The sequence below is a fragment of the Gambusia affinis genome, linkage group LG05, assembly GCF_019740435.1.
Source record: "Gambusia affinis linkage group LG05, SWU_Gaff_1.0, whole genome shotgun sequence".
Taxonomy (NCBI): domain Eukaryota; kingdom Metazoa; phylum Chordata; class Actinopteri; order Cyprinodontiformes; family Poeciliidae; genus Gambusia; species Gambusia affinis.
In genome coordinates this window covers 2,895,825-2,918,059 of record NC_057872.1, presented here as the reverse complement: position 1 = coordinate 2,918,059, position 22,235 = coordinate 2,895,825, and the positions used below count along the sequence as shown (strand labels likewise).

At 39.1% G+C, this 22,235-nt stretch overlaps 1 protein-coding gene across 3 annotated transcripts in view; it reads right to left on the bottom strand.

Annotated features, from left to right (window-relative positions):
• tgfbr2b (transforming growth factor beta receptor 2b) overlaps positions 1–9,109 on the bottom strand; it is a 30,104-nt gene extending 20,995 nt beyond the window's left edge. Inside the window, exons 1-2 of one of the 3 annotated variants that reach the window (XM_044117210.1) lie at positions 9,032–9,109; positions 7,932–8,069 (exon numbers count right to left, since the gene is read on the bottom strand). Coding sequence is in view for 2 of the 3 variants with exons in the window: in XM_044117209.1 (XP_043973144.1) it covers positions 5,369–5,504 (136 nt within the window). In the remaining variant the exon portion in view is untranslated. Of the gene's footprint in view, positions 1–5,368; positions 5,671–7,931; positions 8,070–9,031 lie in introns of those variants that run through there. The other 2 variants (XM_044117209.1, XM_044117208.1) reach the window with 2 other exon arrangements.
• Positions 9,110–22,235: the final 13,126 nt, after the last annotated feature.

Sequence of the window (22,235 nt, the reverse complement as noted above, 5' to 3'; positions counted from 1 at the left end):
ACATGACTGTCTGCACTCTGGAGGCTTTCACAGAGTTACTGCAGAAATCAGCTCATCACCGGAGCCGATCGTCCTAAAAGCTCCGCTGCATCGTTTAGCTTCATCTGGGAGATACAGCACAGCGGACAGAGCAAGTGTGTCATCTGGGCAGGCCAAGAAATGAGAGAATGGAAAGTGTGTGTGGAGATAGATTGGGACAGAACTGATCTAATGTAAAATAGCTCAGAAAAACCAGGTTGTGAAAACTTGTCAATCACTTAAACAGAACGTGCTGCTCACAGTAACTGAAAATATAGTATAAAAACAATTTATTTTAATAGATGTATTCATTCCACGTCCCAAGAGCTAGCTAGCTGCAGAGAAACATATTAATTACTATGTTAGCAGTTTGTTAATGGATTCTATCAATGCATCCTGCCACATCTTTGACAACACCTGTAATCTTTCAAAAATTTAAATGAGTCTGACTCCCCTGCTTCATGGGAAAGGGAACTGTTAGAGCTACGAAGAAAAAAAAGATCACAGACACCAAATCAGACAAATCAGAAGTATAGCATTAGTGTTTGGTGGTTACAATCACTTCATCATCATCACAATCACTTTTCCTCCTACAGACAACAACGGAAGCAGACTGAAACCAAGATGCAGACAAAACAACCGCAGCCAGCTCCACTGTAAGTTCCGTTGACCCGGCAGAACGTCTGCAGAGTGAAACTGCTAAAGCAGACCGGGCCGGGGGAGGGTTTGGGCTGCCCACAGCCCAGGAATCATGTGGTCAAAACAACAACGTCCGCCTGTGTCCAGGCCAACTGGCCTCCTCTCGCCAGGCCAGCGGCAGGCGTTCCTGTGTCACCCGATCTGGAACGGTCGGGTTATTCATTTCACAGGAAACACACTTAATATGCTTTAAACACACATTCCGTCACACTAAGTTGAATTTGCGCAAGGCAGAGAGTGAAACTGCAGAGCACTACCGCCCACACACACACACACACACATGACCTGAGAGGTGAATAAAAGCTGTTGTGCTGAGCAGCACAGAGTCAATCTGTACCCAGCCACACTTTACATTTAATCTTTTTTTTATTTACTCTCCCCAGTTAAAATTTGCTGAAAATTTAGTGAAAATTAAAAAAGAAGAAAAAGATATATTTTTCAGTATATGTTTTTAAAAAGAACTCCTGGCTGAGTTTTTGTTCTACAAATAAATGCTGCTGGTTTTAAAGAAGAAATGTTTCTGTTTGTACACAACTGTAACCAGATATTTACAGACACTGTGACTTCATACATATAAGCATTTTTGTAAAAGCCAAGGTGAACAGGTGTGTGAGCAAGCTGTCCTTCAAACCTGCACCACATTCAGCAGAAAACTATTCTGAGACACTTTAACTCCTGACCTGATATATATATATATATATATATATATATATACACATGTATAAAATGCAAGCATTAGGAACGCTGTCTGTACAAAAACTAAACAGAATAAAATAAAACTGTGTCTATGGTATCCACAGGTGGCTCATTGTGTTTCAGTTGAGGAATGTTTTTTTTTTTATAACAGCTTCACTCTTTCCAACTTTGGGGCCACTTTTTGGAATCACACAATGAAATCAGGTGACCTCAGTCCATCTCAGGAAAGTGGAGGAGAAAACCTTGGATTGTCGTTAAGCAGATTTCCTGGTTTCTGAAGGGGATACATTTAAGGTCTGTTTGTGAAAAAAACAATTCCAGCCAGGACTTAGACTGAAGAAGAACCTTCAGAAATACAAACTCGTTACAGTGCCTATGAAAAGTATTCAACTCCCTCAGTGAAAACGTTTGAAAATGATAAAACAATTTTTCCAAACTAGTTTGAGGTGATAGAACTTTCATCACTATCCTGCTGTAAGCAGGACATAAAGATGTTTTAGTAAAATCCTTAAGGAACAATTAAGTTGTTTGATTGTCGCAGCAGCAAATGTAGATGTGCAACTTTTTCAATAAATCAATGGGATTTTAATTAGGATTTCTTCTGAGTAACCGGATAGGCTTTCTTAGTTTAATCAATGCAATAACCAATAAAGATATTAAGGCTGCATTCACAGCGGCCATGTTTAGTCCTCTTCAGTCAAACTCCAGTCCGTTTGGCTCGAAGGTGCGGTTGGTTTGGGGATGTGTGAATGTGGAATCAAACTCTGATCCGCCTACAAACCTCAGTCTGGGCTCATCTGACGTGAACTCTGTTGACATTTGAGTGCAATTATGAACACACAGACCAGAGCAAGAATATGCTATTCTATACCATAGCGCATTAAATTATGGGTAAATAAAACCAAAACAAATGCATGAGTCTAGGATGGAGAAATATCTCATTGTATTTTGCCAAAGAAAAAAGAGAAATTCTGCAAAGACTAAAACCTTACACCACTCCATTTTAGTTTAGAATTCTTGAAGAAGGATGTTAAGCTCAGTGTCTTCTTCAGAGGTTTGCGTGTCGATACTTTCAGTAGCGCCACCACAGGCGAGGGGGGGAAAGGTTGCTCAAAGGGTTTGGTTGGTTTGACTAGATGAAATGTGAAAGAGAACAGCAGCAACTGTAACTGGAACAAATGTTGCAGTTTCAGTACCAATCGAAGCGAGTCCACCGTTAAGTTAAATATCTGTGACTCAGGCTGTGAGCTTCCATCTAGCCAGAGCCAACAGGAGGACCAGTGTGTGCATGTGTGTGTGTGTGGGTGTGGTCTTCTGCTGCTGGGGTCAGCCTGCTTCAGGGTCTGATGTGTTCTGCTTACAGACATGGTGTTCCGCATATTTGGTGAGATTTGTAGAGCTACTATTGCCATTTAATTTCCATCACCTCCGTCATCAACACAGCTGGCACTCATCATGTTTAGAGTTTCCTTTGTTCAGTATTAACTGGAACATTGATCAATACATCTGATCTGTATTTGGTTGATGACGACATTTGATAAAATGAAATGTTTGTTCTTTCATAATTGATAATTGTGGGATGTTTTAAAGCACCCTGAACTGCCTTGTTGTTGAAATGAGCTGTGCAGATAAACTTGATTTTGTTAGACAGATAGTTAGAGAGCCATGAGGAAATCAAACAAGCATGCGGGTGGAAATGATGGAGCTCATTTTAATTCAACATGCAATTAACTGATTAATTGATTCATTGCTTATTGCGACAGGCTTAGATGCAAGTCACCCAGACACGATGGAGGAGCAGTCTGAAGGCAAAAGCATGGAACCTTCTTGCTGATGGTCATCAACATCAGCCAAAACCAAACAGAGGGAGGAAAGATAAGGACAACAAAAACAGACTGAAGCCGTTTAGGACAGCGGGGAGTGGACCGCACAGCTTCCTGCAGTCCATCGTGCCCTGGGGAGGTCAGGCCAGCGGGGAATGAAAATGTGTGACTGATCCACCTCAGACGGAGGATCTGCTCAGATGTTTGCTCGTCCTATTGTGCATACGGTGTGACTATTTGTGACGCAACAAGACCACACAGTCCCTCTGGTATGTGGGGTTTCCAGGTTGAAAATAGGCCCCACTGTGGGAGGGGGACGGCAGGAACAAAGAGTGGGAGAGGGAGGGGAAGGACAGCAGTAGCCGAGTTTACACAGCAGCTTATAATGACTTAGACCTTCACAGTAACTGTCTCAGTGTTGCAGCCAAGTCCTTAAATTGATAACAAACATAATTATTATGGCAGTGGGAGGAATCTTTTTATGTAGCGCCCCGTTACACACAGTCCAGCTCTGTGTGATGTAATCTGAATCTGACTGCAGCTGTTCTGTTTCTGTTCTGAGACATTTGTTAGAGAGCATTAGAGAACAAACGGCATCATGGAGACCAAGGAACCAAGAGACACGACAAGGAGGAAGTTCTGGAGAAGTTAAAGCTGCAGCATGTAACTTTTATAGAAAATACTTTTTTTTACTTATATTGCTTGAAACTGTCATAATGTCATGACAGTATGTTATGAGACAGATAATCTCTGAAAAGACTGAGCTCCCAGTGCTAACAAGAAACAACCAATCATAGCCAGGAGACAGGTCTCAGCGCTGTCAATCACCCCTCCGTGTGGCGCTGCTTATCTCCCTTTCTCTATCCCCCCCCTTTATCTCTGCCATACTGCAGCTAGCACAACCTGTTGTGAATGCTAAGTTAGCATTAGTTAGTTATTATCTAACTAATAACTATCAGTGGTAATTTGATAAAAATGTGAAAAAAGATCATAAACTCTCTCATACTTTTGCAACTACATCATTCGCTCTCGGAAAATTTGGGCTTTTCCAATAAGATCCCAAGAGCATCTAACTTCTCAGAATCCATCTCTGTGTCTCTGACTTTTGAATCTCTCCTCTGTGCTTGTTTATTGGCTGTGCTCATCTACAAGTTCGAAGTTTCATATGCATGAATTAGGCCGGTCGGTGGATGAGGACAGAAGACGGTCACCTCATCGGACAAATTCAATAGGAAATGAATGGAGAGGGACATTTCTAAATGAATGCTTATGACTTCCTTTAACCCTTCCTGAATACACAAACCCACAACTGAGAACATTCAGACATGTTTGGTCTGAGACAAACATTTTTAGAAAACGTGCATACAGTGGCAGTTTTTGATATGGGCAGTTGCCCAGGGTAGCATCAAAAAGGGGTGGGACAAGCAAAAGTGAAAAAATAAAATATATCTTATTGGTCCGTTGTTTCCTAAACACATTTGTTTCTACCTGTATGCATGTAGGGAAGGAAGTTTCCCTTGAGTACTGGGAGACTACTAACCTGCTTTCTGCAACTAACTAAATAAATGTAATAACTTGCATCTTAATTGGCCGACATGCAGTAGAAGGGGGCGTGCCCAGAGCTCCATTCCTGCAAGATTCACATCTCTGTGCATATTTATATTTCAGGCATGGAAAGTTAGGCATAGTGCATAACCATGATTGATCACAGCGCCAGAGTGCGAGTAATCTGTTTAATTAGAATGATTTTTTTTTTCACTACATCTTAGCCTAGCAGTAGAACAGTGAAGTTCTACATATGAGACTTCATAGTACGTAAACAAGAATTATCTGATTAAATGAGGGAAAGATATTTCTATTGCGCTCTAAAAACAAACTCATGTGTGCTGTCCAGCACACATCGGAGTGTATCAGAGGCTCACCTCATGAGTCACCTGTTGCCCGCCCCCTCGGCTCTCCAACCTCAAACTCAGAAGTATGCCAGAAGGAAGCACTCCCAAGTTTAACTTTTAAATTTTTTTAAATTAAAAAATAACAAAACATGGCTGACATGAGTGAGCGGGGCGATGGTTAGCCCGTGGCTGCCAAACAGACAGAGAGCTTGTGTAAAGTTGAAATTGTTGTTTACTCACCAGCTGTCCCAGGTTTGAGCAGCGGCAAAAAGAAAACAGCCCATAATGCTAATGATGATGGTAATGAAACTCCCCGTGACGATGAGCAGCACTGCGGTCCGTGCATGTTACTGAGACTGCTTCTGAAACCGTTCATTCACGTAGAAGAGAGAGAAGCTAGGGGAACGATTTCTGTGCGTCCGACCTGCTCTGCTCTGCTCAGCAGCTGGAGAGTTACTGCATAACTATTTACACACTTACACACACGCACGCCCTACACACCCACGCATGCTCCTCTGACAGGAAACCAGAGGAAGAAGCGCTCTCTCTCTCTTTCCCTCTCTCTCTTTCACTCGCTCCCAGTCTAGGACTCTTGTTTCTACCCAAAGACTGGAAATCGGAACGGTAAACAATTCGCTGCACACAGAAACAGAAAGTTACCGAGCAGTTCTGAATTCCACAGAGTTCTACACATCAGACACACCGCACAGAGCTGGGGTCTAAGATGAACATCATTTTACCATTTGCACGATTCAAAGATTTCACAGAAGCAACAAATAAACAAATAAAAAAATGCACCCAAGAAACGACAAAAGCATAAATAAATAAATAAATAAATAAACAGCTGATATAATTCAGGTGTGAAATAGAACAATCTGACCTCTGAAAATAAAATCTTAAACACAAAGCAGATGTTGAGCTGCTGAAATAAAGAGTTCCAGAGACCATCAGTATAGACGCAGACAGAGCTGCTGCTGGATTTAGATATTTCAGAGCCTGGAGAAATGGTGACATTTCGGTGACAACTTGTACTTCCAATGCAGTCATGTAGACTGCATTGGAATCTGTTGTTTAGAAACAGACATTCCCCAAATGTCCAAATCCACAATTATTCTTCCTGAGTCTTCAGTGCGTTTATTAGAATTTCCCATTGTTCTGAGTTATGACCAATCTCATGAATACTTTAAAACAAAATCAGTTTCATGCCTACAAGGTAAAACTACCAGCTTACTCAATCAGGATCAGAAGCTAAGTTTTAGAACCAGTTTTAAATAAATAAATAAAATAGATGAGGTCACAAGCAAAACTTTGGACATAGGCTTAATTTTTTCCATTGGAGGTGGAGCTATGCAAGAAAACATTTCGAACAAAATTATGAATTATCCCATCCCATGACCATAGACAGTCACACCCATCACTTTGGTCACCAATTATATCCAGGAAAATCAGTGCAAACTTCAAAACTAAAATCTTAGATAGCATACTGTCGGCCACACATCGAACAGCTGAGATTGGCTGAGAAAAACCACGTTGTGTCTTTTGACATCATAGCTTGTCAAAAACAACATTTCGACTAACTTCACCTGTAAAACTCTGGAGGCTTATCACATTATTATTTAAAGATGAAGATTTTACCAGGTTCTTTGAGAGAGAGTGGACATTTGAAAAAAAAAAAAAAAAAAGGATTAGCCTAATGTATCTTCTGGTGTCCTCTTTAAGAAAATTCAGTTGAATTCAATTCAGTTTATTTACAGCCCCAATCCACAGCAAACGTGATATTGAGGCACTTTACAAGAAATGTCATTTCAGTTGAATCACACATACATTTCAAGCAGTTCTAGTTATCAAACATCTTCTGTGGAGAAAAATAAATAAATAAACTGAGAGAAAACAAAACGTAAATAGTTGAAATAGCAGTGAATAATATAAATGGTAGAATAGAAGAAAAAAGTATCAGAGTGAGGAAATGTGGTCAGTTTGTCCTCCAGAGGCCTCAGTGTATAGACCAATTCTGGGAGAAGATCTCTAAAGTGAACCATTCCCCAACGTTTTTTCTATATTCACTTTTATAAATGTCTTATTTAGGCCTCTGACCCCTAATGGGCTATAAATAAGGAGTCTGCAGACTCATGGCAATACTGGAACTCTGTCTTGTCTTTCCGTGTGAGTGATGCGTCTGCTAACTGATGACTGACAGAACTTGGAGGTTAAACTCTCTACTACACTTCCAATGTGTGATCTCTTGGCAAATCAGATCGTTATCGTGCTTTTCTTTGCTCTAAATACAAATTCCTTGTTCAAAGGCAACCTGTGGTCAAAAGAACTGTGAGAAGATTGCTTCAGAAAGCTTTCCTGTGTTGTTTTGAAGTTACAGACTGGGATAAAGTGTGCCAGCCACATGACACCAATGTCATGCCTAAGTGTGTGGGTGACTAGAGAAATTTCTGTAAGACATCATCCCTCACCAGAACAATGAGATGCTTCCAAATTAACATCTGATATCATCAGTGTATAGTGATGGAAGTCTTGGCAGAGTTGATAGGTTTAGTTAAGTAACAAGTTCAGCATTTTCTTCTCTGGCCCCTAGTGAAATAGACATTCATCCCACATAGCTGCCCTAATGAGCATGAGCTTTCACCTCATGAAACCTTTCTACTTATTTGACTTCAACTAAAACAGGATGTTGCCTGCCTGTCTAAAAGTCGTTCTAAGTGGCAGCTCAAGAGACCAAACTGGAGCAAAGCTGCAGGTTCAGCTTCAGGTACAGGTGTCAGCTCCAGATTTCTGAAGGCTTAAGACTTACCCAAGGAAAAGTTACAGTGTTGTGGAAAACATTCTGCCTTCTTCTGGTACCAAAGAAAACGTGTCCATCATTTCTCAATGACTATAGGCCTGTTGCCCCGACATCCCACATCATGAAGATCCTGGAGAAACTCTTGTCCTGTAATCAGACAAGCAGATTTCACTTTGCTTATTGCTGCAAAGCTGGAGTTGAAGATGCCATCATACACCTGTATTAAGAAACAAACTGTCATCTGGACTGTAAGAATTATGTTTTTTCTTTTTTTATTTCTCCAGTGTATTTAACGCGATCAAGCCTAATTTACCTTAGGTGAGAAAGTCCAGAAAACATAAATGGAGGTGTCAACAATCTTCATCAACCAATGATTGCTTAATTAAGAAACCACAGTTTGAACGACTGTTTGTCTAACCAGGAGGTCAGCAGCACAAGTACGCCACAGGTAACCAGGCTTGCACACTTCAGTGTCACTCTGTACACTTCAGACTTCCAGGACAACATCAGTCCTGCCATCTACAGAAATACTCACGACTCTGCAGTTGTGCAATCTCTTCTGCCATCATCTGCTGTTGTAACAGCATCAGAGCCAGAGACTTTCCCCTCAAGTCATGTAGGGATACACTACTTTACTATCTCAAAGCATTCTTCCTTGATTCATGTCACATTTGTTGTTTCTTTGTCTGTAAGCGTAATATAAACAGCATGTTTTGTCTGACTCTGGCTAACATATCACCCATGCTCCCTCTGTTATTTCTTCGTTCCAGTGATGACAACTTGGGTTGCTTTAGTCAGAATGAAAGACAACATGAAATGATTGAAAGCAGCTGAACATCTGACCACCAACAATTCTTTTTTTTTTCAGTCCAAGAACAACATGTCTCCTGAACTGCAATGAACTTCCAACTGTGTAGCTCCATTACTTCACAAATAAACTGCTTAGATCCATAAACACACGAAGCACAAAGAAATGTTGAAAATGATGGATCACACAGTCCTTTGGTTTTAGCAGCAGGAACTACGAGGGAGGTAGATGAGTTATAATCAGCACAGGAAGGAGAACAAAAAACTGATTGTTTAAGAGATTAGCCGGTGTCTGTACCTACAGGATGTAATCTATGGAGGTGCAGCCAAGCACAGCTGTAAGCTGAGAGCGTGACGGGACGGAGCATCGTATTGCCACGGAAACTGAAATTTCCTGTTGGCTTGTGGTCATGGGACTGAAGTGGACCAATCAGGATGGAGCAATTAAAACGGTACAAATGAGAAAAATCCAATCAGGAACGCGGTAACATCCTAACAGAACATCTAAAACAACATTGTTTGGTTGGAAAAAGCAAGATTTCCAGATGAAGAATGTTGGGCTTGTAAATCGTTCCTATGTTCTTCCACCAAATAACACAACACCACTTTTACTTAGGTGGGTTTAAAAATGTTATTCTAATGAAATTTCAACATAAAATATTGAATTAAAAATGCTGTGAATGTCTAAATGTTTCTTGTCTTGTAAAAAGGAAGAACTTAAAACAAATGGTGTCTGTATTTTACAGCTAATGTGACACACCACCGACTGGACCATTCATCACACACATATTTCACATCTTTCCTGATTCCTCTGTGTTCCTGGTTTATTCCTGCTGACAGTAAAAAAGAAGTGGAAATGATGTTGGTGCAAGTCTTCAAATAGGTATCCAATTTTAGAACAACATGTTTAAGAAATTCCAAACCCATCAGACTTTCTTGAGCTTTTTTAGATGTCACAGCTTTTTTTGTACACGTGGGAACTTTGGGGAAGAGGTCGCAGGCCTAACTTAAGGTCTTCACACCTTGAGTTACATCTGATTACAAACATAACTTAAGACAAGGAAAATATGTATAAACAGCAGATATGGTAAACAGTTGAAAATGATCTCATTTTTCACAGGGATTTAGATGTTTTGGGTAAGCTTTCTGTTGGTTTGTTTGTGTCTCACAACACATTAATTACTTTGACAGTCAGGTCCTTCCCTTTCTCTCCACTTGACTGTCAGTACACCCACATTCGTTTAGGTTAAAGATGAAGTCTTATTGCCTGCAGTTTTTTACATATTAAAAACATGCCATTGCAAAATATATATGTGTGTGAGTTCATTCTATATCGAAGAAGAAGCCATCAATGCTCTATTATTTGCTAATGAGGAAGAAAACCCTGAGATGTGAATCTCACCGGCTCTGACCCTTTAACTAGGCAGCGACAGCTGCATGGATAACGACAGGATGAAGTTTTATTTCTGCATGTGAGGATTTGTGTAAGTGAGTGTCAGCTCCGGAAAGCCCAGCACACTTCAGTGTGGAATGTTGACAACAGTTGTGGACACGACTGAAAGGTTTTAAGTAAAAACTTCACCAGTTACTTGGTGACACATACATTCCTGAAGACCCTGCAGCCCCGACCCATGGTTGTCACTTTACTCCTATTTGATTCTAAAATTGCATAAGCTGTTTTTTTACAAAGAGGCAACATCCAATGTTTTAAATATCTTCACAGAATTCTAATCTTTTGAATTCCTGTTTTTGTGGTTTTCATGAGCTGTAAGCCCAAAATATGTAAAAATAAACAAATACTTGAACTGATTTAACCATCCTGTTGTCTTCGGGTCAAAATGACCCGCCATTGTGTTAAAACTCCCCAAAGATCCACTAAATGTCAATGGATCTTTGGGGAGTTTCACTAAAAGATCCACTAAATGTTATTTCAGAACAACAGGAGGGTTAAACTGAGGATTTGTTTTTCTCTGACAGTTTAGTTCCTGTGTTGTCTCGTCTGCCCCTTGATTGTTCCCAGCTGTCCATTTCCCCCCCCTGATTATCTCTTGTGTATTTAATCCCACCTATGTCCCCTGCTCCCCGTTCATTCAATTAGTCGTGTCTTTACTGTCCTGTTGTGTTTTTGTTTAGTACCACTAGTGTCTTCATTTACCTTATCTCATCGCTCACCTGTGCTGCCTGGATTTTCTGTACACTTCCTCATTAAAATCATCATTCATTCTACAAACCTGGGTCCACCAAGTCTACCTCACCACCTCTAACCTCAAATCTTCACATAAACTGTGGGTTCTCAATCTATAACCTACTGGAGTTGACACTGGTGTCTTGGGGAAGAGGACTCTGTACAGTTCCAATCTTTTCACAAAAAAAAAAAAAATCTGTTCTGTATGACTTCCATATGTGGAACTAAATCAGATAAACATCCAATTGTTTTCAAAGCATCTTGTGTGAACAGATGCTTCACACTTCAGACAGTAATCCCATCCCAATCTAGATGGGACTACTATTAATCCCATCTAGATTAGCAGTAATCTTGATGGGATGTTTTCTTTACATATTTTAAATGCTTAAGAAACAACTACAGAAATTTAAAAGTATCAACTGTTTTTTTCTGTCAGCAAAAAAAAGCATTGGTGTGTGACATGTGTCAATGGTTCTGTGCTAGAAAAAGCCAAATGGAGAAAATCAGGATTTAAACAATGACTGAAAATTAGGATTATGAGTTTATGAAAGACATCAGTGCCAGTGAAGAGAATCTGTGAGGATGTGGAGCTTTCGTGTGTTTATTAGTTAATTCAGTCTCTGTGTTGTCATGTCTAGCCCCTGAGTGGTTCCAGCTGTCTCTTGTTATCTTGATTATCCCGTGTGTAATAAACCACACCTGTGTCTCCAGATCCTCGCTGGATCCTTGTCTTAGTTTGTGTCGTTGTTATTGAACGACACAAACCTTAGTTAGTGATCTAGTCTGGTCCCTTACCTGCATTTCCTGGTGTTTCCTGGTCCTGTACAAGTCATCCATCCATCCATCCATCCATTTTCTGTTCACCCTTTTCCCTAATGGGGTCGGGAGGGTTGCTGGTGCCTATGTCCAACTACGTTCTGGGCGAGAGGCGGGGTCACCCTGGACAGGTCACCAGTCTGTCGCAGCTGTACAAATCATTATAGCTGTAATGACTTGTGGACATCACTAAACTCTTTCCTTTCATCTTATTAGGTTTAGACCTTCCTTATTAAGTCTAACCTTACTAGAGATGGGATGTTTTCTTTACATATTTTATATGGTTAAGAAACAACTACATACATTTAAAAGTATGAACTGTTATTTATGTCAGCAAAAAAAAAGCATTGTAACAATGACTTAATGATATCCTATTACATTTACTTTTTATAAAGATACAACAAATAACTATCAAGGTCACATCAAGCAGATTATTATCAATGCTGTCCACTTCCATATTATAGCTAATGAATCTTTCAATGCTGCGTATCTACAGATGTCAATTTGGTCTTTTGTTCTTCATGCCCACATTTCCTTTTTCTCTAATCCACATTGGAGGGATGGTGGATACAATGACAGATGAAGCTCTCACCTCTTCAGTTGGGTCGTGTCCCCGATCCTCAGTTTTCTTCTCCCAAACTACCAGTCATGAGACTCTCAACATGTAGCCCTTTAACTTTGATCTTTGATCAAGCCAGTGAACTCACATCAGTAGCTGGGAAAGTTTGATTTACATTTTATACTGTTAAGGCTCTGAGTGCTGCGGACATTCAATCAAATCTTCTCATTTCTTATTTTCTCCCATGACTATAATTCTCCCCAAACTTTTCCGTCCTCTTTATGTCATGCTGTAGCTGTAATGTTTATAGCATGATTAAGCAGAACACTTCACAGCAGTGTAAAATTTAAAGCTTAAAGCTTTGTTTTTGAGGACTGTTATACAATTCTTTACCTAAAACCAAACAACCAGCCAATTTTGCTGTCTGAGTGAAACAAGTTCCTGTTTTTTTTTTTTTTTTGACACTTCTCAGTCATTTTTCCGTGCTTTTCAACTGCAAGAACCTCTGCTTTCTCCCAACGCCTCCTAGCATGGTTGATAACCTTTATGACCAAAATTGACAAAATGTGTGTAAAACAAATACAGTCATTATAGGTAACGTACAGCAGCAAAAATATGTTAAAATGAAATTACCAAAACAATATTAGACTTATATATTATACTTTAATGCACTCCTGCCAGATTAGAACTAGCCTGGTAAAAACTAGCCCCTTGTTCTACACTATATACTTAGTCCAGAAAGTCTGGACTCTTGGCTGTTGAGAAACCATTGATTCCTGGAGGCGTGAATTTAAAATTTTACACTTGCCAATATTTGTCTGTGACGCATGTAATACTCCAGTTCAATGATATGAAGCTTACCAGAAATTGCCTGCTCTGTAAGCAACCATCCTCCACTATGAAGAGAGAAGTGCTGAGCCGAACGAAGAGGCTGTTAATGTAGACTCAATAATAGGAATTGTGACCGACATGAACTGAATAATGTCGGTATAAGTATGTATGTTTTTTATAAAAAAGAAACTAAATGTTCTATTCTGTGAGGTGCATTCTGCTGGGAAGGAAGGGACAGTTGGATGGAACACTGACATTGCTGTTGACAACATCTGGTACATGTTCCCTGTTGGATGCGACGTTGTCCTCTGAAATGTAAAAAAAGAAAAAGAAAAAAAAAGTATTTAATGATTGATTTAAATCTAACACTTAGTCTTGGTGTCTGACTGAAAGTCTCACAACAAGACAAAGGGAGGCAAATAAAGCAGGTTTATAAGGAAACCGCAGGTAGGAATGAATACACACAGTGGCAATTAAATGACAAACAGCTGGAACCAATCACAAGAGAAGGATGACACAAGAGGGTTAAATAATCAAAATATGAAACAAGAAAGCTCAAAACAACCCAGGACCATGACAGTAGTGCCAAGAAGACTGACTTGTCCATCTGTGGGATATTTTGTTATCTTACAGTAGAGGTGGTATGTATCACTGAAGATAATATCATAAATGTTGCTTTGAAGACATACAATTTTTCATGATCCAAGTGCTCACAGTCACAAAAAGAGAACTTAACGGACGATGCATGTAGGGTAAAAATGAAAGTCCTCATTCGGGATGTGTTCCCTTGGAAATGAATAGAGAGTGATGGACGTTGCCTCGCGGGTGTCATACTCTTTATGTGGCTAATGTAACAGCATGTGGCTTTATACAGAAATCTTGACTAAACAATATTTCAAATAGAGAGATCATGACGTTAATGATAATCTTGTTAATCTCGGCGCATCTACTGTACTTCCAGTTGTTTATCAGCAGTCTGCCATTTCCCTCTGGGCTAACTGGACGAAGATCCTGGGATATTTGTATGTTTGGCAGCTCAAGGATCTGGTTGTGCCTTACTGCTAACAAAGGCTTCTTATTACTTTCAGCTGACTCTGCAGAATTTACTTTATTGCTTCATGTTTTGCCTCTGTGTCCATTGTTTGCTACTCTGTTTTCATTTCAGAAAGAAATCATTCTCCATAAGATTATAAAGGTCATTCGCTTCACATCGGATCGGGTGGAAACCCCTTCATTATACCCTCACTCAGCACTTCCTAATCCCTGGGAAGCAACCTTTCCCCCCCTCACTGAATTCTTCCCCCACCCAACAGTATCGAGGAGGGAGCACTCTTCAGTGAAGCAAGTCTTCTAAGAGCATTTTCTGAGAAGTATTAGAATCTGCTGAAAAGGAAACGTTGTCTGTTTCTGTTGTTTCTAATACTTCTTCTCATAAAGTGTTTACAGTTGGGACAGATTAATCCTGCAGGGGGCTTAAATTATGAAGATTTAATCCCTTTACCGTTCCTTTCCATACCATATAGATTCCATTATGGAATGCTTTGTTTTGATTTCTTGGAATGTGTGGATTACTGTGGAAGTACAAAGTCATATGGTTAGAATATGAATTCTGATTAGGCTCATTTGTCAGATTAAAAATACATTTTGAAAACAAATTTTAAGCAGATATTATTTTATTAAGCCCACCTTTCTGAATCATGTTTTTGTGTTGGAGGCAATATGCTAATAAATGCTATATTTCAATCATCATAACACAAGTAAGTACTTTAAATATATGTAATGTTTCAAACGAGCTCAAATGTACTAGGAAACCTGCAGGTTCTGTTTCCAGACTTCAATAAACACAAATTTTACTCCATAAAAAATATTGCCAGCAAGAGTAACAGGCGAAAGGACTATGCTAACGCTACACAGATAATGTTGTGTTCTGATATGAGTTCTGGTTGGATACATTTCTGTGAGGCTCTTCTGCTTCATAAGCTTGAGGCTTTACTTGGAATGCCGTTAGTGGAATAATAGTGTGTCACTGACAGCGTCCCGTTTGATCCAAACTGTGTGTGTAGGTGGCAGTTTGGAGGCAGACAGCAGAGCAAACACCTGCTGACCATGAGAACTGCGGAAGGATCAAAGTTCAAGCATGTGACCTTTAGACTTCCTATCCCGTTACCTTAGAAACTAAACAGGACTGGAGCTAACGCATGCTCAAAGCACTTAGAAGCCCTAGGTACCACTCCATGTTAAACACAAACTTCCTTCACTCTGATTTAGCCTATGCTTGTTTCAAATTCACTCTCTTTGTCCATGGAAGGGAATCCGTTCTCTGGGAAATATGAAAAGAAATGACATCAGACTTACATAGCACTGTTCAGGACCCTCGCAGATGCTTTACCATAAAATCAGTCATTCCCAATCACACACACATTCACACACTGTATGGGGAAAGGAACAAACAAAAAGCGGTTCTGATTTGACTCTGAGGCTGAATTTAAATCCAACCATTCAGCCCACATTCAGGTGTCTGGAAAACTCTTAAAGCATTCCAGTGGCGAACATTTGAAAATCTACTAGACGACTATGAGAAGTACAAAAGAACAAGCAATACATGTAATTAAGACAGAGGTCAACCGTAATAAAGAGCATACTTTAATGCAGTTTGTTCACATTACGGAAACTTTATTACGTTTTAATGTAAGAAGATGAAAAGAGCTAATGCACTCTGACTAGTGAGAAAATTGAAGTGTGTGAGCAGCCTCTGTGATAACCATCCACAGTAATCCTGGGATCATCTCAGCTTCCTTCTTGTTTTTTGATGGGATCTTTCTGGGATTAGACCTGGATAAAAATTCCTCAAAAACAGGAAAGGATGTGTGTTTGTCAGAATGTTTCTGGGCTTTGTAGAGACCTTCCCTCCTCCGCACCCAAAAAACAAAAAGAAAAACAAAAACTATAGCTCATCTTCTGTGAATCTGTTGAAAAGCTCTACATTTTTCAGCACTTTAGACAATGTTCTAAACACACGTTTTAAACACTGACTGTCTCCACAACATCCTTCAACTTTCACAGCTTTCAAATGTATTCCTGAATAGGTTTATCTGACAGGGACTTTGCACAATAATATTGCTGTAAAGTCACCAGAGTTAATCGTTTTTTCATCTGCAGGAAAAACAACCACAGGATAAAACATACGAGATACAGACAAACAACAATCATTAGAGGATTAAATCTATCCAGTCCAACCTGCTTCTGTGTGAAACTGTCATTACTCCCTAAGGTGGTTGTACTCCCTCAGTAACTGGCAATGAGTCTTTTCCATCGCTGGGAAAGACACTTTGGCACACTCTTGCTGTGCAGAATTATACAGCTGAGTGGTTGCCAACAATGAAAGGATTTCTCAAACATGCAACTCTCCAGGTCTGTTTTTGATGAGGGAATAACATTATAACCTGATGTAAAACTCAAAAAAGTCAGTTTCACATAAGACTGTCCCTTTAATTCAGCCACATTGAAGGATTTTCCAGCATTTTTTTTTTTTTTTGTTCTGACAGTTTATAGTCTGGACAGATGAGTAAGGGAACATAATTATGCAAACACGGAAAAACTGCTTTGAACGTCTCAGAACGTCTGCTTTGAACACACACACACACACACACACACACACACACACACACCGCTGGGATATTATTTCCTAATGATAAATAGTAGCTTCTGTTAGGCCCAACTTATCTGTGCAACAGATGCAGGAGGCAGGGGCATGTGGAGTATGGGAACAAATAACAGCTGATAAAAGTGGGCGGAGGAGTGTGTGGAGTTTATGTGCGTGAGGTTCTAATTTTTTATGGACTGGTGTGCGTGTGTATGTAGAGGACATAGTGGAATGTGTTTGCTTCACACACGGCAACATAACGTGCAGGCATACTTTCGCACGCCTACACATATGCATGTACACACACATCCAGTTTCACTTATCTTTATTTTGCTGGCTCAGATCAGCATTACACTGCAGGGAGAGATTAAAGCACTCATACCCAAACATTTGATCATTTACAATAAACACTTGACTGGAGGAGGAAAAGTTTAGAGGCAAAGTAAATGAGGCATGGTTATTTACTGCAATGGCTTGATAATGTTGAGAAAAAAAAACAACATAGAACAAACCAGATACCTGATGGACAATCCAGACTAGCCTTCTTACAAAATGGTGTAAACTCTACCCTCCTTTTATTAATCCATGAATACGTAGATAGACAGATAGATAGATAGATAGATAGATAGATAGATAGATAGATAGATAGATAGATAGATAGATAGATAGATAGATAGATAGATAGATAGATAGATAGATAGATAGATAGATAGATAGATAGATAGATAGATAGATAGATAGATAGATAGATAGATAGATAGATAGATAGATAGATAGATAGATAGATAGATAGATAGATAGATAGATAGATAGATAGATAGATAATTTATGCATGACATTATAAAGTTTCTCAGTTTGAAATGTAAACATTTGTTGTGCCTTCATTGTTCTGTCATGAATAAAACATTGGCTCTTGTTATTATTATGTCTCGTCTTCAGTTAGCCGTGGCAGTGGTTTGGGTTTGGGGCTTAATGGAGATCAAACAGTCAGTTTAACCAGAAAAGACAAAGCAAAGCTCCATCAGTCTTGTGAACATAACCATCAGCTGACAGTAATCAGATCTCAAAGCATTCCAACAGAGAGCGGCTGACTGGATTCAGAACATTCTCTTATCGCTGGCTGTAGAGTGAGTGAGAGTGTAGTGCTTGAAAGGTTTAGAAAGCAACATTGCTTATAGATTTTTTTTCAACAGAGTGTTTTGGGCATCAGGTGGCTGAGAGCAGGCAGGTGTTTATGGCTGTATCTGTTGCCTGCATGCTTGCAACACACATAACCATGTCTAACATCCAGCTGCTCATTTACTGCTGAGCTGACTCGTTTTGGTGGATTTGTGAGCTGCCTTGGATACGATGCCTGACTAGTGTGGTAATAATAAGAGACGCATGATCCATTTTTGATTTTTCACTTTTGATATACATATATCTGAAGTTTAGCATCGACTGACACCGATCCAGTACAGAAAAACAGCTGAATTGACTTAAACACCGATATCGGTAATATACTGAATTGCAAATTTATTGATAACTCTGCACCAGTACAGCAAATTTAAATACACCAATAGCTTCACAAGTTTGGTCAAACATGTAAAAACAACACAACTTTAATCTGTTCAGTCAGTGCACTCGGGAGTAAAATAAGCCGATGTAAAATAAATGTCAATTAAACTGAAGATGACAAAGACAGTAGATTGACTATTCTGGTCAAATATGTAGGAAGAAACACCAGCAAACTTTTCAATTGGTTCACAAAGAGCAATGAGGAATTCTAAGTATAATGTCAAATACATAAAACATAGAATTAGACTGAATAGATCCGCCCTTATGGATTGTCATTAGGGTCTCCATTTAGAATTTTTTTCAGTATAGAGAGCGATTCAGATATTAACATCTGGTCAGTGCATCTGTAGTAATAATAGTAGTGTAGACTGACAGCTCTTTCCCTTCATATTCATTCTATAACACATGGAATAACAACACGATTAACAGTAAAAATTGGTTGAAATGGGGGAGTTCCTCCATGGGTGAAGGTATCCCACAATGCATTGCATAGCTATCACTGCTGAGGGAAACAAGTTTGGGATTTTATATATACAGAGATCAGATTTAAGTTTTGGAAAAAGGGCTAAAGACTAGTTAACAGTAGATTGTTTATGATACAATGACTTAGTCTCAACTCATTGAGCAGTAATTAAATTTATTTTTCTTGTTGTTTCTACACATTCTTACAGCTCTAACCTGATTTAAAATGTAAAGTTCATCTTTCCATTATGTTTGTGTTTTTTACTTTGTGTGGACGTCTCATTCCTGTATAAAAACTAAAATGGGCCCTCGGGTCAGAGACTGGACTTATGAACGTATCTGGAGAAAGAGAATGGAAATAAAGAAGACAGAGGAAACCAGTGAGGGAAACCTCGATCCAAAAACACTTTCCAATCATGGCAAAAATACACCTCTGGAGAAGCGAGCCCAGTTTCCAGCTTTAATTACATTTTAAAACACACAAGAAAGAACAGAAAATGATTCCACTCCGTGCAGAGAAATGGGCTGTTTCTTCTTCTTCATGGCAGAAAGATGACAACATGTTTTTACAGAATGGAAAAAGCAACAAATATGGGAAGGTTGAAGCAGCGCGCCAAATTTTATTTTATTTTTTTTTTTTAAAAAGAAAACGACTTCTTCAGCCTAAAATGAATCTGATCTGCACAGCAACATCTGTTAGCCAGAGAACAACTGAACACTGAGATCATTGTTGCTGCACAGCTGGAGCGGAGGCACCAAGCATCTACACTGCTACAAACAGCCGAGATTAACGAGACCTGATTTTGAACTTTCATTGAAAGACAGTTTGTATAATGGGACATCAGCACGTCACACTATCAGACATAAAGAGGACAGGCGTCTGCTTCCCCTAATATTTCTGCAGAATTAAACCGTTACAACTGAAACAAATTAATCCCTTTATTTCTAAATTAGAGATAGAATTTCAAATAGATTTTTGCAGATTGACAGTTATTCCATAACATTGCAATATTTTTGGGGATTTCTGCATGCTACAAAAGAATGTTTAAATCCAACATAATGATTTTATGCCTTTGGGCTCACTTGCACTATTTAAGCGTAGCAAAACAATTTTTGATTAAATAAATGTTTTAATAGCATTTTCTTTTTTACTTTATTTTCAAACAGTATATCTGTTTATTTATATATTTAATGACCTGAGCATGAAAGTTCAACACAGATGTTGAGAGTGCTGAAGTAACACAGGGTTACAAAGAAACAATTTTTTGGAAGTTGTCTGGAATCCAAAAATTACATCTGTTTTTCTCAATCAGGTCAGGTTTTTATTCTAATTTGATTTAGAGAAATCCGAGAAATCCGATCTTCTGACTAAACTGATGACATTTTTGTGACATTATCATTTCATCTCCGTTGAATTTCTCATCCAAAAAAGGTTTTAGGAGAAAAAGAAAAGTTTTCTAACAAAGTATATTGATTAAATGTTACAAACTTGGATTTCTATAAATTGAATAACAAACACTGATAAGGATAAGTACGTGTGGATAGAACATTATGTCTCTTTTATGTCCTGATGGAATCTCTCCCCCTCACTCATGGATTCAACACATCAAAATGACTCCAAAACAGTTGAAAAACCTTAAGACAATTTTTCCAGTGTAATTATTCCCTGAATTAATCAGAAAGTAGGTCAGCCTGCTGTCAGTTCGAGCCACTCCCAGCATTATCTGTTAAGCGGTGAGTGATGCTTCATTTAGTACAGACAGAGTATTTGCATTATTTCTGCTTCCCTGCATATTTGTTCGTGGAGTCTCCTGCTATGGTCGACCTCACTGCTGCAGTTAAAGAAGGAGGAACCACCATCCACAGATGTGCTAATTAGTCTCTCATGGCGGGTTTCCCTGACTCTCTGCTTAATCTCCTCTGCAGCCGAGCAAAACCACAAACCACCACAAAGCAGAGCAGTCCTGCCCTTTGTCTTCCTTTGCAGGGATTTCTGTTGGCTCTGCATGCAAACCAGAACACCAACATCCATGTTATGACATAAAATGACCTCATGGATTAAAAATATCTACAAATCTGTTTACGTTGATGTGTGTGTGTGCGTGTTTGTGGGTGGGTGTGCAGGTGTGCAGGCGTGTGCGTCTCCTCACCTTGTATCATTGCAGGGTGTTCTTGATTATTTTGATATAAAATAGTGATTTTGTTAAGCTATTCATAGCCAAACCAAACCTACTGCTGGATATAATTTGTTAAACAAACAAAAATGATTTTGTGAACCTAACGTTGCTTATCGTCTTCTTTGGTAGCTGAAAGTGTCAATATTTTGTAGAAATTAGACTTGATTGTTTTGTTTTGATTTTACTAACAAATGCCACATTTTGTTGCCAATGATTGATTTATGAAAGCAGCAAAAAGGCAGGAATACTTTTAATAGGTACTGAGTAGCAGAGAAACCATTTCAAAGTAACGCAGCACATATTAACCATGCATTCATCAGCGTTTAGTCAGTTTTTTAACAGCTGCCCCGGGCTTAACCAAAGTCTGTCTTTGTGAATCACACACACAGTTTCTTGTTTAGTACATCTTTTATTCAGCTGAAATGTCACAGGGTGTGAGCAGTGGGCGTGGCGTGGCTGCTGAGGTCAGGCTGAGGGAGCAGAGGTCAGCCCAGTCTGATGAAGCAGCTGATTGTACTGAAGGATTTTAACGCTGAATATCAGTAACAACAGGATTTTTAGAACTAGTCAGAAGTCAAGGTTCAGATGAGCTCCGTCTGCAGAGCTTTGTGCTTTTCCTCACATGGAAACTTTTATCACATTTTTTTCAGTGCAACCAGACTTGTTGGCTTCCCAGTAAAGCTGGAATTCAGGAAAAAAAAATCCCAGCGGACAGGTCAATTCCTGGTGTTATCTGTCTTTTCAACCCGGAATTATTCTTTGGTGTTTTGTCCAAATTTAATGTATTTGATAAACCAAATGATTACTAAAAGAAAAGTGAGAAAAGAAACTCTTTGTATTATTAGGATCGATGTACGACGGGCCATCGATGAAAGAACAAGGAGTACATTTCCTTAAAAAAATCTCAAAAACTTTTAGCTTAATCTCAGCAATTTTATAGAAAAAAACCAGGAAATCTCTGAGTATGAAAAATGGACATTTTGCCAGAAAAGTAGTCAGAAATTTTCTAGAACAAATTCTTTTGTTTCTATCTGCATCTGTTCTAATACAACATGGTATTGATTGCGCTGAATCGTTCATGTTACTGGCTTCAGCATACTTTCAAAATGAACAACTATCGCCACCTGCAGGCGCTGAATCTTCAATACATGCAGGCACACCAAGCAACATGCAAAAAAATAAAATAAAAATCCAATAGGTTTAAAAAAAACAAACAAACTTTTACAGTTATATAAAAATGTGAATATGAATTTGAATGAAACTGGTTTATCAGAAT